This window comes from Oryx dammah, unplaced genomic scaffold (genome assembly GCF_014754425.2).
Source record: "Oryx dammah isolate SB20612 unplaced genomic scaffold, SCBI_Odam_1.1 HiC_scaffold_28, whole genome shotgun sequence".
NCBI lineage: Eukaryota > Metazoa > Chordata > Mammalia > Artiodactyla > Bovidae > Oryx > Oryx dammah.
Genome location: NW_024070212.1, coordinates 114,675,872 through 114,691,367, shown reverse-complemented (window position 1 = coordinate 114,691,367; position 15,496 = coordinate 114,675,872). Strand labels below are relative to the sequence as shown.

General features: G+C 44.0%; 1 protein-coding gene across 10 annotated transcripts in view; it reads left to right on the top strand.

The window, feature by feature from the left end:
* The window catches only part of COL6A3 (collagen type VI alpha 3 chain), a 91,036-nt gene that overhangs the window by 5,057 nt on the left and 70,483 nt on the right, over window positions 1–15,496 (top strand). For 6 of the 10 annotated variants that reach the window (XM_040231837.1, XM_040231838.1, XM_040231836.1 and 3 more), the window contains exons 2-3: window positions 12,366–12,483; window positions 14,001–14,618. In XM_040231837.1, coding sequence (XP_040087771.1) covers window positions 12,396–12,483; window positions 14,001–14,618 — 706 coding nt within the window. In that variant the 5' untranslated portion in view covers window positions 12,366–12,395. The remainder of the gene's footprint in view (window positions 1–12,365; window positions 12,484–14,000; window positions 14,619–15,496) is intronic. The other 4 variants (XM_040231840.1, XM_040231841.1, XM_040231842.1 and 1 more) reach the window with 1 other exon arrangement.

Genomic DNA, 15,496 nt, shown 5'->3' with positions numbered 1-15,496 from the left:
CTCTCTGTTTCTCAAGGGGGCAGAAGGAAAGCCACCAGCAGTCAGAGCCTAGGGCGACAATGGGAAAGCAGCCGCAGGACCACTGCTGGTTAGAGCATCGGGAGTCAGCCTCACTCTACACGTAAAGCTGGGGCACCTGGGAGAGAGGGACTGACCTTTACTGACTGAGCCGGGAACGCAGGAGATTTTTTCCAAGCTATTGTACTAAATCCACGGTGATATTTTATCAGCTACGTAATTAAAATGAACTATTTAAAATAATTATCTGGACTTGAACATGAATCAAATTAGAAAACAAACAAAAATGGTTAAGATTCCTTTACCATCTGAGGACATTTTAGCCGCTTTGTTTGAACAGTTCTATGACGGAACCCCATGGTTTGGAGAGGCCAGAGGCCCCTAGTCCCTGGCCAGGGCAGGCAGGGAGGACATCCTGGCATCTGCCCTGGAGCCGACAGCACCGTGTGTCACGTGGCAGGGATGGAACAGGACGTTCCTGCAATTCCTTTTGAAGCATCTTCTAAGGCATTATCTTCCCTTACGTTAAATCTGAACTAGTCTCTGCCTAATGCTTGTCACTAGCAAGAAAAAGGGTAGAAAGTTATTTACGTGTGCATCGTGGTATCTAGTTTTTCCAACCACAGCAAGCGTGGAACTTTCTGCTTCGTGTTTATTATCTTGGACCAGCAATATGTCTTTAAATAAATTTCCGAATATCTGGGTGGTTAATCTGGAGGTTCTTCAAGGTGCCTTTATGGGGAAAAGGAAGGTGGCCCCAGACGGTGCTTGGCAGAGCCTCAGGAGCTTTTGTTCTGGGAGGAGGTTACCTGTGAGGGCACAGTTCCATCTTTCCTTTCCAGATTGCTCTATTCCAATGTACGAGCTGCTGAACAGACTTTTTTTTTTTTTAAACAAGCACTTAAAAATTGAAGTATACTGTTGATTTACATGTTGTGTTTCAAGTATACAGCAAAGTGATTCAGTTATACATACATGTTCTTTTTCAGATTATTTTCCATTATGTCACTACAAAATATTGAGTATAGTTCCCTGTGCCTGCATGCTCAGACACTCAGTCCTGTCTGACTCTTAGAGCAACCCGGTAGACTGTAGCCCACCTGGCTCCCCTGTCCAAGGGATCTTCCAGGCAGGAATACTGGAGTGGGTTGCCATTTCCTACTAAAACAGTCCCCCGTGCTATGCAGTAAGTCCTTCCTGTTTATCTATGTTATGTATAGTGGTGTGTATCTGTTCATCTTAAAGCTCCTAATTTACGCTTCTCTCCCTTGGTAACCATGTTTGTTTTCTATGTCTGTGAGTCGGTTTTTGTAAATAAGTCCATTTGTATCATTTTTTAAGATTCCACATATAAGTGATATCACATGTTATTCCTCTTTCTCTGCCTGACTTACTTCACTTAATATGATAGTCTTCAGGTCTATTCATGTTGCTGCAGATGACACGATTTCATTCTTTTTTATAACCGAGTAATATTCCATTGGGCATATATACCACATCTTTATCCATTTATCTGTCGATGGACACTAAAAGTCTACAGATAATAAATGCTGGAGAGGGTGTGGAGAAAGGGGAAGCCTCTTACACTGTTGGGAATATAAACTGGTGCAGCCACTATGGAGAACAGCATGGAATTTCCTTAAAAAACTAAAAATAGGTCTACTGTATGATCCAGTGATTCCATTCCTGGTGTATATCTGGAAAAGACAAAAACTCTAAATTGAAAAGATACATGTACCCCAGTGTTCATAGCAGCACTGTTTACAGTGGCTAAGACATGAACAGACATTGTTTTACATGACATTACCAGGAAGATCCAGAGGTCTTGAATCTGATATTCAGTGTCTGAAAAGGACACCAGTAAGTGGCAGTGAGCCCAGGCTGACACTCAAGATCAGAAGAGTTAAGTTTTGCTATCACAGGACACACCTTCAGAGCCTGGGTCAAGGAGATGATCGCTTACAGATGTGAATGCATGGCTAATATTTTCTTCTGTAGCACAATTTCATGGAATGGAAATGCGAGATTCAAAGTGTAAAATAAATGGTAAAAAAGAAGCTTCTGATGCATTTCTTTGGAGGGGGTCTTCTTACAGTTGTTCCAAATTGCTTGCTTTAGAAGGTTCCCCCAAAGCTCTTTCAGTAGCAGTAATAGGTTAAATTCCCATGTCCTCCCTCCCTAACTGGAGGATCTAATAAACCCTCTTTTAGCTTCCTCTCTGGGACAAGAATTTTCCCCAAGATTCAGAGAATAAAGAGAAGAAAGAGGAGAAGGACAAGAGAAAGAGAGAGAGAATAGGGTGCTGCAAGCCGGAGGCCCCTGGGGTTAAGAGAAATGTGACTTTTCATCTCATAGCAGACGGCAGGGCTCTCTGGCTGCGGTCTTCCACTATTTCTGCAGCTCCCACGTAAAACGGGACAGTCAGGATTAACAGAGTGCTAGAACTTGATAGGAGGACCAGCCTGGTTTTAAAAAGCAGTGCTTGGAGAAGGCTAAATAAATGACTTCAAAATGGGAGCTCTGGATACATTTAAATCTCTGTTGGAAAATGATTTCCTTGTGTGCATGTGTGTGTCTCTTTCTTAAAAAAGATTTCCAGACATGGAAAATGAAAAAGCTTTTGAGTAGACTTAATGAAAATTAATCTCATGAAATTGCAAAATAGCTTGGGAATGTCATTGGACTCTGAATGCAATTTTGAGTTGAAGGGCCATGGAGAGTAATCTTCATAATGAGAGGTGTCTTTTTAAGTTTCAAGTCGACAGCTATGAAAAGGAAAAAGGCATCTCAAATTCTTTTTAGAATGAGACCAGTTTAAAAAAAAAAAAAAGACTTACTAATGCTCAATAGAAAGATAAGAATGGAATGAAGTCCTATGATTGGATCTATTGCCTTTAGGACATAGAATCTGACACAAAGCTGCATAACACCCCATCCAACCCAAGGGTCTTAGGCAGCCAATTCTGACCTTTTTCATATTTGAAAGAACAGCAGCAGACAAATGAATCCTGTTGATACAGAATCTGTGGTTTGTCACCACCAAAGAAATTAGGTCTGTTGCCGCCCCCACACCCCCCACCCCCACCAAAGAAAAGACATGGGAAGTTTCCTTGAGACTGGGGCCAAGTCTGGCACAGCCTCTTAGCATTTCCTACCTTTGGGCTTTGGAAACGCAAACCTTCCTTAGGATTCTGGTTCAATCTTGTTTTTAAGTGGCAGTGGACAAAACACTTAGTCTCACCTGGGTTCAGTTTCCCAGCTATAAAATGAAGGAAAACACGGCCATGGGGCTGTGGGAGGAGGGCACGGGATCCCACTGCTGAGACAGGGGCTTAGCCAATAAGACTTGTGCCCTCTTGTCTCTGTTTCTTGGGCGTGGGAGGGAGAGTTAGAGGAGGACAGTGAAGGGCAGGGAGTGGCTGCCTTGTTCCTCCTGATTAAAATGGACAAGCTGGGTGATCATTTGCGGAGATGATGTTTGACATCTTTTAATAATCTAAATGAAAGAAAAAAGTCTCCAAGACTGGTTGCCAAGAACTTCAGTTGTAAAAAGTGGGATGCCAAGACATGATAAACAATAGGAGAGATTTAGCTGCAAACAAAACCATGCACAAATCTTCAGCAGCTGGGCTGGGCATGCTTGAGCCACATGACTGGCTCCCAAGCACTGCAGCAAGACAAATGTGGGGGAGCTGAGGGCATTCTTCCCACCTGGGAATTCAGCTCAGCCCAACATGTGAGCTCATTAATCATCCGTGGAGCCTGGAATCCTTACCGTCCGGCATCCAGATCTTCTGTCTTGCTGTCAGGGCTGGAAGAGCATCTCCCCGCTGCCCTCTCCTCGCCTCCCTCTCGTGTCTTCCCCTCTCTTTCCCTTTCTTCAACATCTGGGTAGATTTTAGGGGAGGCAATTGCACCACACCGTATATATTTTTCATTTCTTTGTGTCCCAGTGAGAAGCGCTTCATTTAGAAGTCTCCTCTACTAGAGATTAAGATCTCTGAAATAAAAATCTTTACATATATTTTTCAATCAATTTAAAGCGCATTTTCCCTAGAGAATAAGTAGTAATTAATGCCTCAGAAGATTCCCTGGTGGCTCAGTGGTAATAATCTGCCTGCCAGTGCAGGAGATGTGGATTCAATCCCTGGGAAGATTCCCTGGGGAAGAAAATGGCAACCCACTCCAGTATTCTCGCTGGGATAATCCCATGGGCAGAAGAGCCTGGCAGGCTACATATAGTCCAAGGGGTCTCAGAGAGTTGCACATGATTTAGCAACTAAACAACAAATCAGACTGGACAATTATTTTAGAATTTGTCAATAGAGACCCCACCCAGTGTTTAAGATATGGCAGAATACACGGGTTCCATGAAGTTGGATCTGATCCTGCTGTAAGATATAGGTCCATGGAATTCTCCAGGCCAGAATACCGGAGTGGGTGGCCTTTCCCTTCTCCAGGGGACCTTCCCAACCCAGGGATCAAACCCAGGTCTCCTGTATTGCAGATGGATTCTTTACCAGCTGAGCCACAAGGGGAGCCTAAGATAAAGGTAGGGATGCTAAAAATAAGCAAAAACCAGCAAAAACCACTCAATGCCCAATTCACCTATGCTCTCTGTCAAGACTGTCTACCGAGTCGCCTGAAGCTGGCCCCATCCCACACCCAGCAGTGGCTGAACAGGTCTCGTCTCATATCCTGTTTTCTTCATGGATTACATTGTCCAGTGCTTTGCAGTGAGGTCCTATACTATTTTCATGCCTTCGTTCCAAAACAAAAATACTACTTAAAATCCTGCATCTTGAACTGGACCTCCCAGAAGAGTTGCATCAGATCTTTTTTCTTGAAGCAGTGGTGCTTAAACTTCAGGGGGCAGTTAGAAGAGATGTGGCTAGAATCACAGGTGAACATGGACCCTGTCCCCAGAGACCCCCATAGACACAGGTATGATGTTGTATACATTTGTGGGAGGTTGACAAATCCTTTGAAATCTGTGGATCCATATTAAAAAAAAAAGTTTCTTGACCTATTAGAATATTACAAGTTGTCTTCAAAGGCACAGGCTATATTTCTAGAAAGAATCCAGTAAAATGTAAATAATGTAGGTGGTCAATTTTCCCATAAAATAGTTTTCTAGTAGGATGATTACTGCTGATAAAGAAACCTGCCGTTCAATTTTAAGGGAAAGAGCAGGAGTAGCATATGTACGATGTACTTTTACATTGCTCTAAAGTGTATATCCTCAACTGAGAAAACCTACAAAGACTACAAATACTGTATGTGTTTTTTTTTTTTTTTTCTAAAGACAAACTCAGGAATAGGTCGAGCAGAGTTTGAGAAAGAAAGGTATGGCCAGGTGGAAAGGTCTGGAAGATTCCCAGGGTAGAGAACACTGGGGCAGTGCTGGGACAGTGGCTTGGTGGGTCATCCATAGTGAAGAAAGCAGAGCAGCCAGCCACGGGGGTTTCTACACATGCCTGTGGGGATTGCCCTGAGCCCCGAGCAGGACTTGATTACAGCTTGGGGACCCTGTGGAACAAAAGCTCCGGATGCTGGGGAAATCCCTTCCTATATCACACAGATTCCTGTCTAACACGTGTCAACTATTTCCAGCCAAGAGGACTGGGCTGTGTTGCTGGAATGTTCCATTATCCCCACTGGCTGTCACTTCACTGTGGAAAGAAATATGTTCTCTTGATGACTGGCCTTTTGATCATCTTCAGAACAACCTTTTCTTCTCACTGTTAATACATTTCAAAAAAAAAAAAAAAAAAAACAGTTGTATTGCCGGGAGGTTTTGTATTAGTCACTGGCATTGTGTCTTCAAGCTCCTAGAATCTGAATCACAGGGTAAATGTGTCTTATCACAGGTGATACTTTTGGTCAACTTCCCAGGACATCCAAAGCAACTGCAGGACTTGGAATCCATTCTCTTGTTTATGGTTCAGTCTTTTTCCATTCCACCAGTTTGGCAGGCTGGACTGGCCCGGGGCCCCCAGCTGGCCCCCAGCTCCTCCCTCTGGGCCTGAAAAACCACAAGGCTGCGCCCGCTTCATCCACAGCCTTGGGTGACAGCCTCAGCAAGGGCTCTTTGCTCTCCTTCGCCCGCTGTGTTGTCTTGCTATGAGGTCCATCTAGACACCAGTACCCTGCCAAGGCCACGTCTCTAGCCAGACAGACTTGCCTCTGCTGTCATTAGTTCCATTGCTCTAGAATGAAACAGGAGAACCTGAGACCATCCTTAGCATGTCTTCATCAGCAGTGAGGGGCAGTGGGATTCCTGAATTATGTATATAGTGGACAACCATGAACGGAATCACCCAGCCCATGCATGTCCCCGGCAAGAGGGAAGTCAAGTCAGGAAGATCAAGCAGGTGCAAAAGCCTAGGCCTTAGGTGGAGTGGATTTCATAGCTCTGATGACACTGTTAACAGTTGGGACAGAAATAACTTTTGTTCCAGGTCTCAGTGTTTGTATCAGATTCTTTTTCACTTTCCTGAGATTCAAGTCCTCTTCCCCAAACCGTAACATTTTGCTGGCAAACACTTCGTTTTCTCTTCCTTTCCGATTGTTTTCTAGTGCCAAGGAGATGTTACGGGCACGTACATATGCTTTAAAAAGATGTGTAGTTGTATTGTTTTCTTATTTTAGAGAAAACTTAGTTCTTAAAGATTGGTGGTGGTGGTTTGGTCGCTAAGTTGTGTCTGACTCTTGTGATCCCGTGGACTGTAGCCCACCAGATTCCTTTGTCCGTGGGATTTCCCAGGTGAGAATCCTGGAACGGGCTGCCATTTCCTTCTCTAGGGGGTCCTCCCGATCCAGGGACTGAATGCCCATCTCGTGCATTGGCAGGTGCACTGTTTATCACTGAGCCACCAGGGAGGCCCACCTTAAAGACTGTCACATCTCAGAAAGGAGATGCCACGTTATTAGCATCCTGTTAAATTGATGGCTACGTTATAGGTGTACACTTCTGTTCAGTCACTCAGTCCTGTCCGACTCTCTGTGACCCCATGGACTGCAGCATGCCAGGCTTCCCTGTCTATCACCAACTCCCGGAGTTTACTCAAATGCATGTCCATCGAGTTGGTGATGCCATCCAACCATCTCATCTTCTGTTGTCCCCTTCTCCTCCCGCCTTCAATCTTTCCCAGAATCAGGGTCTTTTCAAACGAGTTGGTTCTTCGCATCAGGTGGCCAAAGTATTGGAGTCTCAGTTTCAGCATCAGTCCTTCCAATGAATATTCAGGACTAATTTCCTTTAGGATGGACTGGTTGGATCTCCTTGCAGTCCAAGGGACTCTCAAGAGTCTTCTCCAACACCACAGATCAAAAGCATCAATTCTTTGGCACTCAGCCTTCTTTATGGTCCAACTCTCACATCCATACATGACTACTGGAAAAACCATAGCTTTGACTAGACAGACCTTTGTTGGCAATGTCGTTGCTTTTTAATATGTTGTCTAAGTTGGTCATAGCTTTTCTTCCAAGGAGCAAGTGTCTTTAAATTTCATGTCTGAAGTCACCATCCGCAGTGATTTTGGAGTCCCCCCAAATAAAGTCTCTCACTGCTTCCATTATTTCCCCATCTATTTGCCATGAACTGATGGGACCGGATACCATGATTTTAGTTTTCTGAATGTTGAGTTTTAAGCCAGCTTTTTCACTGTCCTCTTTCACTTTCATCAAGAGGCTCTTTAGTTCTTCACTTCCTGCCATAAGGGTGGTGTCATCTGCATATGTTTATTGCAGCCCAGCATTTCTCATGATGTACTCTGCATATAAGTTAAATAAGCAGGGTGACAATATACAGCCTTGACGTACTCCTTTCCCTATTTGGAACGAGTCTATTGTTCCATGTCCGGTTCTGTTGCTTCTTGACCTGCATACAGATTTCTCAGGAGACAGGCCAGGTGTTCTGGTATTCCCATCTCTAACAATTTTCCAAAGTTTGTTGTGATCCACACAGTCAAAGGCTTTGGCATAGTCAATAAAGCAGATGTTTTTTTTGCAACTCTCTTGCTTTTTCGATGATCCAACAGATGTTGGCAATTTGATCTTTGGTTCCTCTGCCTTTTCTAAATCCAGCTTGAACATCTGGAAGTTCATGGTTCACTTACTGTTGAAGCCTGACTTGGAGGATTTTGAACATTACTTTGCTAGCACGTGAGATGAGTGCAATTGTGTGGTAGTTTGAACATTCTTCGGCATTGCCTTTCTTTGGGATTGGAATGAAAACTGACCTTTTCCAGTCCTGTGGCCACTGCTGAGTTTTCCAAATTTGCTGGCATATTGAGTGCAGCACTTTCACAGCATCCTCTTTTAGGATTTGAAATAGCTCAACTGGAATTCCATCACCTCCACTAACTTTGTTTGCAGTGATGCTTTCTAAGGCCCACTTGACTTCTCATTCCAGGATGTCTGGCTCTAGGTGAGTGATCACACCATTGTGGTTATCTGGGTCATGAAGATCTTTTTTGTACAGTTCTTCTGTGTATTCTTGCCACCTCTTCTTAATATCTTCTGCTTCTGTTAGGTCCAGACCATTTCTGCCCTTTATTGAGCCCATCTTTGCATGAAGTGTTCCCTTGGTATCTCTAATTTTCTTGAAGAGATCTTTAGTCTTTTACATTCTGTTATTTTCCTGTATTTCTTTGCATTGATCACTGAGAAAGGCTTTCTTATCTCTCCTTGCTATTCTTTGGAACTCAGCACTCAAATGGGTATATCTTTCCTTTTCTCTTTTGCCTTTAGCTTCTCTTCTTTTCTCAAGTTATTTGTAAGGCCTCCTCAGACAATCAACCATTTTGCCTTTTTGCATTTCTTTTCTTGGGGATGGTGTTGATCACCACCTCCGGTACAATGTCACGAACTTCCATCCATAGTTCTTCAGGCACTCTTTCTATCAATCTGATCCCTTGAATCTGTTTGTCACTTCCACTGTACAATCATAAGGGGTTTGATTTAGGTCATACCTGAATAGTCTAGTGGTTTTCCCTACTTTCTTCAATTTAAGTCTGAATTTGGCATTAAGGTATTCATGATCTGAGCCAAAGTCAGCTCCCAGTCTTGTTTTTGCTGACTATATAGAGCTTCTTCATCTTTGCCTGCAAAGAATATAATCAGCCTGATTTCAGTATTGGCCATCTGGTGATGTCCATGTGTAGAGTCTTCTCTTGTGTTGTTGGAAGAGGGTGTTTGCTATGACCAGTGTGTTCTCTTGGCAAAACTCTGTTAGGTGTACAGAATTACCCATAGTTTTTAAAAACCACAGGTAACTTCTCCTGTTTTTTTAGGAATTGTAGTAAAACATTCATGATGTGAATTTTGCAATCTTCTTTTTAAGTGAACAGTATATTTGTGTTATCTATATGTATCTTGTTTACAACTGATGTCTAGAACTTTTTCATCTTGCCAAACTGAAACTCTTTACCCACTGGACAATAATTCCCCATTCCCCTCTCCCACCCTCTAGTAACCATCATTCCATTCTCTATTTCTCATAGCTTGCCTATTTCAGATACCCCACGCCAGTGGAATCTCTTGGTGGTTGACTCGTTTCAGTCGGCATAATGTCCTCAAAGTTCACTCATGTTGTAGCGTGTGACAAAACTTTTTCCTTTTATTTAAGGCTGAATAATATTTCTTTATATATACATGCCACATTTTCTCTATCCATTCATCTACTGATGGGCATTTATTTTATGTTATTTCTACCCTGTGACCAGGTGGCACAGTGGTAAAGAATCCACTGGCCACTGCAGGAGATGCAAGAGATGTAGGTGCGATTCCTGGGTTGGGAAGATCCCTGGAGGAGGAAATGGCAACCATTTCCACTATTCTTGCCTGGGAAACTCCTGCCTGGAAACTCTTGCCTGGAAACTCCTTTGAGCCTGGCGGGCTACAGACCAGGGGATCTCAAGGAGTGAAATATGACTGAGTACGCACGCATGGCTGTTTCCATCTGCTGGCTATTGTAAATAACGCTGCGTTAAACTTGGGTGTGAACATATCTCTTCAAAATCTTATTTTCAGTTAGTTTGGATACATGCTCAAAAGTAGGACTGATGGGTTATATGGTAACTGTACTTTTAACTTTTTGAGGAAACTCCATATAATTTTCTATAGTGGCTGCAACATTTTACATTCACACTAACGGTGCCTAAGAGTTCCAGTATTTTTACATTCTCATCAACACTTACTATCTTTTTGATAGTGGCCATCTCAATGAGTGTGAGATAATATCTCACCGTGGTTTTGATTTTCATTTCTCTGATGCTGAGTATTCTTTCATATTCTTATTGGCCATTTGTATGCCTTCTTTGGAGAAATGTCTATTCAAGTCCTTTATTTTTAAATCAGAGTTTGTTGTTGTCATTATAAAGTTGTGGGTGCTCTTTATATATTCTTGATGTGAACCCCTTATCAGTTATATGGTTTGCAGACATTTTCTCCCATTCTGTAGGTTGCCTATTCTCTCTGTTGATTGTTTCCTTTGCTGTGTACAAGCTTTAAAGTTTGATAAAGTACCATCTGGTCTTCTCTCATTTGGGCTTTCCTGGAGGCTCAGTGGTTAAGAATCACCTGCAATGTAGGAAATGTGGGTTTGATCCTAGGTCACAAAGATCCCCTGGAGAAGGAAATGGCAACCCACTCCAGTAGTCTTGCCTGGGAAATCTGATGGACAGAGGAGCCTGGTGGGCTCCAGTCCAGGGACTGCAAAGAGCCAGACATGATTCGGTGACTAGACAGCAATAATACAGTACCATGTGTCTGTCCTTGCTCTTGTTGTCTGTGCTTGTGGTAACATACGGAAAAAATCATTACCAAATCCAATGGTATGAAGACTTTTCTCCTATATTTTCTTCTAAAAGTTTAATAGTCTCAGGTCTTACATTTAGACTTTTAATCCACTTTGAGTTAGTTCTTTATAAGTGGTGTGAGGTAAGGATCCAGGTTCCTTTTTTTTTTGCATGTGGGTATACAGTTTTCCCAGCATCATTTGTCGAAGAGACTATCCTAGGCTCCCCTCCCCTCCAGGCTGCTGCATGGCATTGGGCAGGGTTCCCTGTGCTGTGCAGTGGGTCCTTATTGGTTGGTTGTTCATTTCAAGTATAGCCATGCGTACCTGTCTATCCCAAACTCTTTTATAGGCATTGTTGGTTTGGTTGGGTTATATCTACTTGAATGAATGAAAAAAATAACCAATAATTTTGACTGGCACACTCCTCCTCTCTAATGCCGCTATGCAAGCCTCTGACCAGGGAACCCCTGACAAGTCTGGGTAGGGGTAAGAAGAGTCATTGACTCACATGTGCAGATGCAGCAAGGACCAGCTCCGGAATCTGTGGGCTCGGTGCAAAGTGAACATGAAGGGTCTTTGCCCTGAAGTTATCAAGACTTTTAAGCAACACCAAACCATTATACCAAGCATGGGGTCCTGTGAGACTGCACAGGTCAGATATCCATAACCTAAGAAAGAGTCAGGGGAAACCAGAGCCTTGGATCAAGGGGAAGAGAAAAGAGGTGATGTCTTGCAAGGGGACCTAAATGGAGAAGACCTAGGCCTGTTCCTTGGAGGGTCATTAGGAAAAGCCGAGACCCTCGAGCTGAGCTCACTGGAGATTGGAGGGTGATGAGGCTGACTTGAAGGTGTGTTGTGGGTGGGGATGCTGTGAGGTGTGGGGTGGGAGGAAGGTGGTGTTTGCTTGAAGGGAAAAGGGAGCGTGCCACCAGCTAGTGGGCCTATCCAGACATGACCCTGGCTGGCTGGATGTCAAGTTTGCAGGGAGACCACACTACGAGGCTGTCAGCCCTCAGGACTGGCTTCGGTCTTGCTAATTCAGTATCTCTGGACATGCTCCACTCTGCAACTGGAACTGGGCACACAGCAGGTTTTTGTTGGAGGAAAAGTGGTAAATAGTAACGGAGAATAAAGGCAAGATTCAAAATGGTCCCAGCTGCTGTGGTGTTTTTGCACACACTGGGATGTGAACAAAGCCCGTTCTCTCCACGAAGTGGAGCTTCCCGGTGGGAGTCCTGTAGACGTGCCTGACAGGCCGGGCATCAGCCGCCTCCCCTTTGTGCCTCTGGGTGCCCTTCCTCCCCACCCTTTGTCATTGTGCCATATGCTTCATGATATGCTATTGTTATCTGCCTTGAGAGAAAAAAGGTTGAACTGCGGTTTCTTAGCTATGGCCAAAGTCCTACAGTCACTAGATTCAGAGACTCCGTGTCTCTGTTTAGCTGAAACTATTTTTCATCCAAGGGATAAATCCTTGATTCACTCGTTAGTAACCGGAGAGTCAAAACCTGATGGCTCTCATCTCCCCTGTTTTCTCTCGTAGGTTCTCACGTGGTGCTTAGACACAATCAAAATGAGGAAACATCGGCATTTGCCCTTAGTGGCCATTCTTTGCCTCTTTTTCTCAGGCTTCTCCTTTACTCATGGTCAACAACAGCCAGGTAAGACCCAGAATCACCTCTTCATTTTATTAAGAGGGACAGTGTTCTCTGTTTTAGATCTCAGACATCATGAGCTGGAGAGAGAGCTTAGATAGGCTTTGAAGAGAGAGCCAAGCCATTGATTCAGGGTGTTCATTTATTTTACAGACTTTCTCAGCTCCTCTTTATCCAGGTGTGAGGGAGAGACTTTTTTTTTCAAACTGAAACTTGGGTTTGTTGTCTTGGTGGTGGGTTGCAAGTGGTTTGTTTTTACATTGGGTGTGAGCAGAAAGTTTGTATCGAAAATATTTTGCCATCGGAAGAGCTTTTCCACATTTCTGGCACTGGTTAGTGTCTCAGCACATAAATCCCAGAGAAGACAATGATTAAGAGTAAAAATTATGTTCTCTGAAAAAAAAATACAAAAATAAATACAGGTCTTTCTCACTCTGGACACAGAAAGACATTTTTTATTTAGAATCATCAAATCTTTAAAAAAGTCAGTTTCCTGAAACTGTGTAAAAATAGATCCTACCTAATCTTATTAAGAACTTGCAGAGTTCTGGAAAAATGAGAAATGGTGTATGTATTACAAGCTTGGAAGGTTTGACTTGGGTCCCTCTCCTTGTCTTGAAGGGGTTCTTCCTCCAGATCTGGTAGTTCTTAGCAGGGAGGTGAGGACCACCCCAATGCCAGGGGAACATGGGTTGGGGCATCAGGTCAGCCCCAGGTAAGTAGAGTCCAGGAGTCTGCTGTGCCCAGCCAGCCTGGCCCAGGACAGGAGGGCACTCCCTAGCCACTCACAGCCTGGAACCTGGAGCCTCCTGCTCCTACTTTTGAGAGAGACCTGGATTCATCTTTGAAAGGGGTGAATACTGTTCAGCGTCTCAGAGGGCTTAGATGGCTCTGAAATGTCGTATCGAGTTAAGGTACCTTTCTTCCTGCTAGGGAGTCTCAACAAAGAGACAAACAAACAAAAAAAAAAACAAGCCTTTGCCCTTTGCTACAGTTATACAAGTCTTCTTCACTTAAGATGTATTCATGACATTTACTTTTGCAAATTACCCAAAGCATGGGAGACTAGTTCAGGTAAAACAGTAGTATGTTTCAGTATTCCATTTTGCCAAGGCCCCAGACTGAAGAATGAGCTTCTAAGGTGATGTTTGGTTATCTGGAGTAGGATATCCTTCCTGTCTGATCAGGTGGGTCTTGGGGTTCAAACTGCCACAAAGAATCATCTAGAGGTAAAGGACACCCCAGGGAATGTTTGTCCCCATTCTGGAACCCGCTACTGGTTCCTGTGTGGCAGTCATTGTATATGGAACTTGGGCCAGTGACTGGGCACCAGCAGCTGCTGAGTCCATGTGTCCAGCTCCCCGTGTCTCAGGTAAGTCAGTGTCCCCACCTGCCTCACACGTGGCACATAAATTATTCAGTCACAGCAACTTAGAAACTGAGTGAGCTGAGGAAGGCTTTGCACTGATGGGAGGTCATTTCTTGAACAAGAGAAACATCTAAACCAATGTCTTCTTTTAAAGATGTCAAAAATGGTGCCGCTGCCGATATAATATTTCTAGTGGATTCCTCTTGGAGCATTGGCAAGGAACATTTCCAACTTGTTCGAGAGTTTCTATATGATGTTATAGAATCTTTAGCAGTGGGAGACAATGATTTCCGTTTTGCTCTGGTCCAGTTCAACGGCAACCCACATACCGAGTTCCTGTTCAATACGTATCGTTCTAAACAAGAAGTCCTCTCCCATGTTTCCAACATGTCTTATATTGGGGGCAGCAATCAGACTGGAAAAGGATTAGCGTACATAATGCAGAACCACCTCACTGAGGCTGCTGGAAGCCGGGCCAGTGACGGAGTCCCTCAGGTTATCGTAGTGCTAACCCATGGACACTCGGAGGACGGCTTTGCTCTACCCTCAGCGGAACTTAAGTCTGCTGATGTTAACGTGTTTGCAATTGGAGTTGAGGATGCAGATGAAGGAGCCTTAAAAGAAATAGCAAGTGAACCGCTCAATATGCATGTTTTCAACCTAGAGAATTTTACCTCACTTCATGACATAGTAGGAAACTTAGTGGCCTGTGTGCATTCATCCATGACTCCAGAAAGGGCTGGAGGCACAGAGACCCCTAAAGACATCACAGGTAATGGCAACGCCACCAACCTGCTGCCTGCCTCGCTCTTCTTCTGGAGATAAGCTTGGCAACCGCTGGCATTAAGGCAATCCTCTCGCTAAAAGGCGGTGGGGTGGATTAGGGAAGAGATGCCTGTTCACAGGCCTAAAAACAAAGGTTTGAATATTCTCTGTCATCCCCTTCCAAAATAGAACATTCACTCCCTCCAAAAGGAGTTCTGCCTTTGAAACAATTAATATTCCAACTCCAAAAACCACACCTCCTGATAGTATGACCCCACAAGCAGTGCTTCTTGGACAAAAAGCCTCAGCGTGGCTGGGCAGGACTTTGACAAAAGTCCCTCCATTTGTTCCTGGGAAAGAGTCTATTTCCTTTAAAGAAAGCTCAGGGTCTAAAAGAGCTCAAGTGAGAGGGGAAGCGGGCATCCACTTTTGGGTCCAGTGAAGCAACACACAGAGCTCCTCTCTTAGATGCTATGGAATTTATTTCAAAGACTTGATAGACTCAGAACTGTGAGAAGCCTTAGAGATTTGTTGTTCAGTTGCTCAGTTGTGTCCGACTCTTTGCGACCCCGTGGACTGCAGCATGCCAGGCTTTCCTGTCCTTTCCTAAGTCCATCTCCTGGAGTTTGCTCAAACTCATGTCCATTGAGTCGGTGATGCCATCCGACCATCTCATCCTCTCTTGTCCCCTTCGCCTCCTGCCCTCAATCTTTCCCAGCATCAGGGTCTTTTCCAGTGAGTCGGCTCTTGGAAGCCTTAGAGATGATCCAGTCCCAATCTATTTTGTAGGAATTGAGTCCAGGAGCTAAAGTCACTTATGTGTTGGCTCTGGATGGGGTTTTTCTCTCTTCTCCTTCACACTGTCACCATCGTTGTACCCACAGA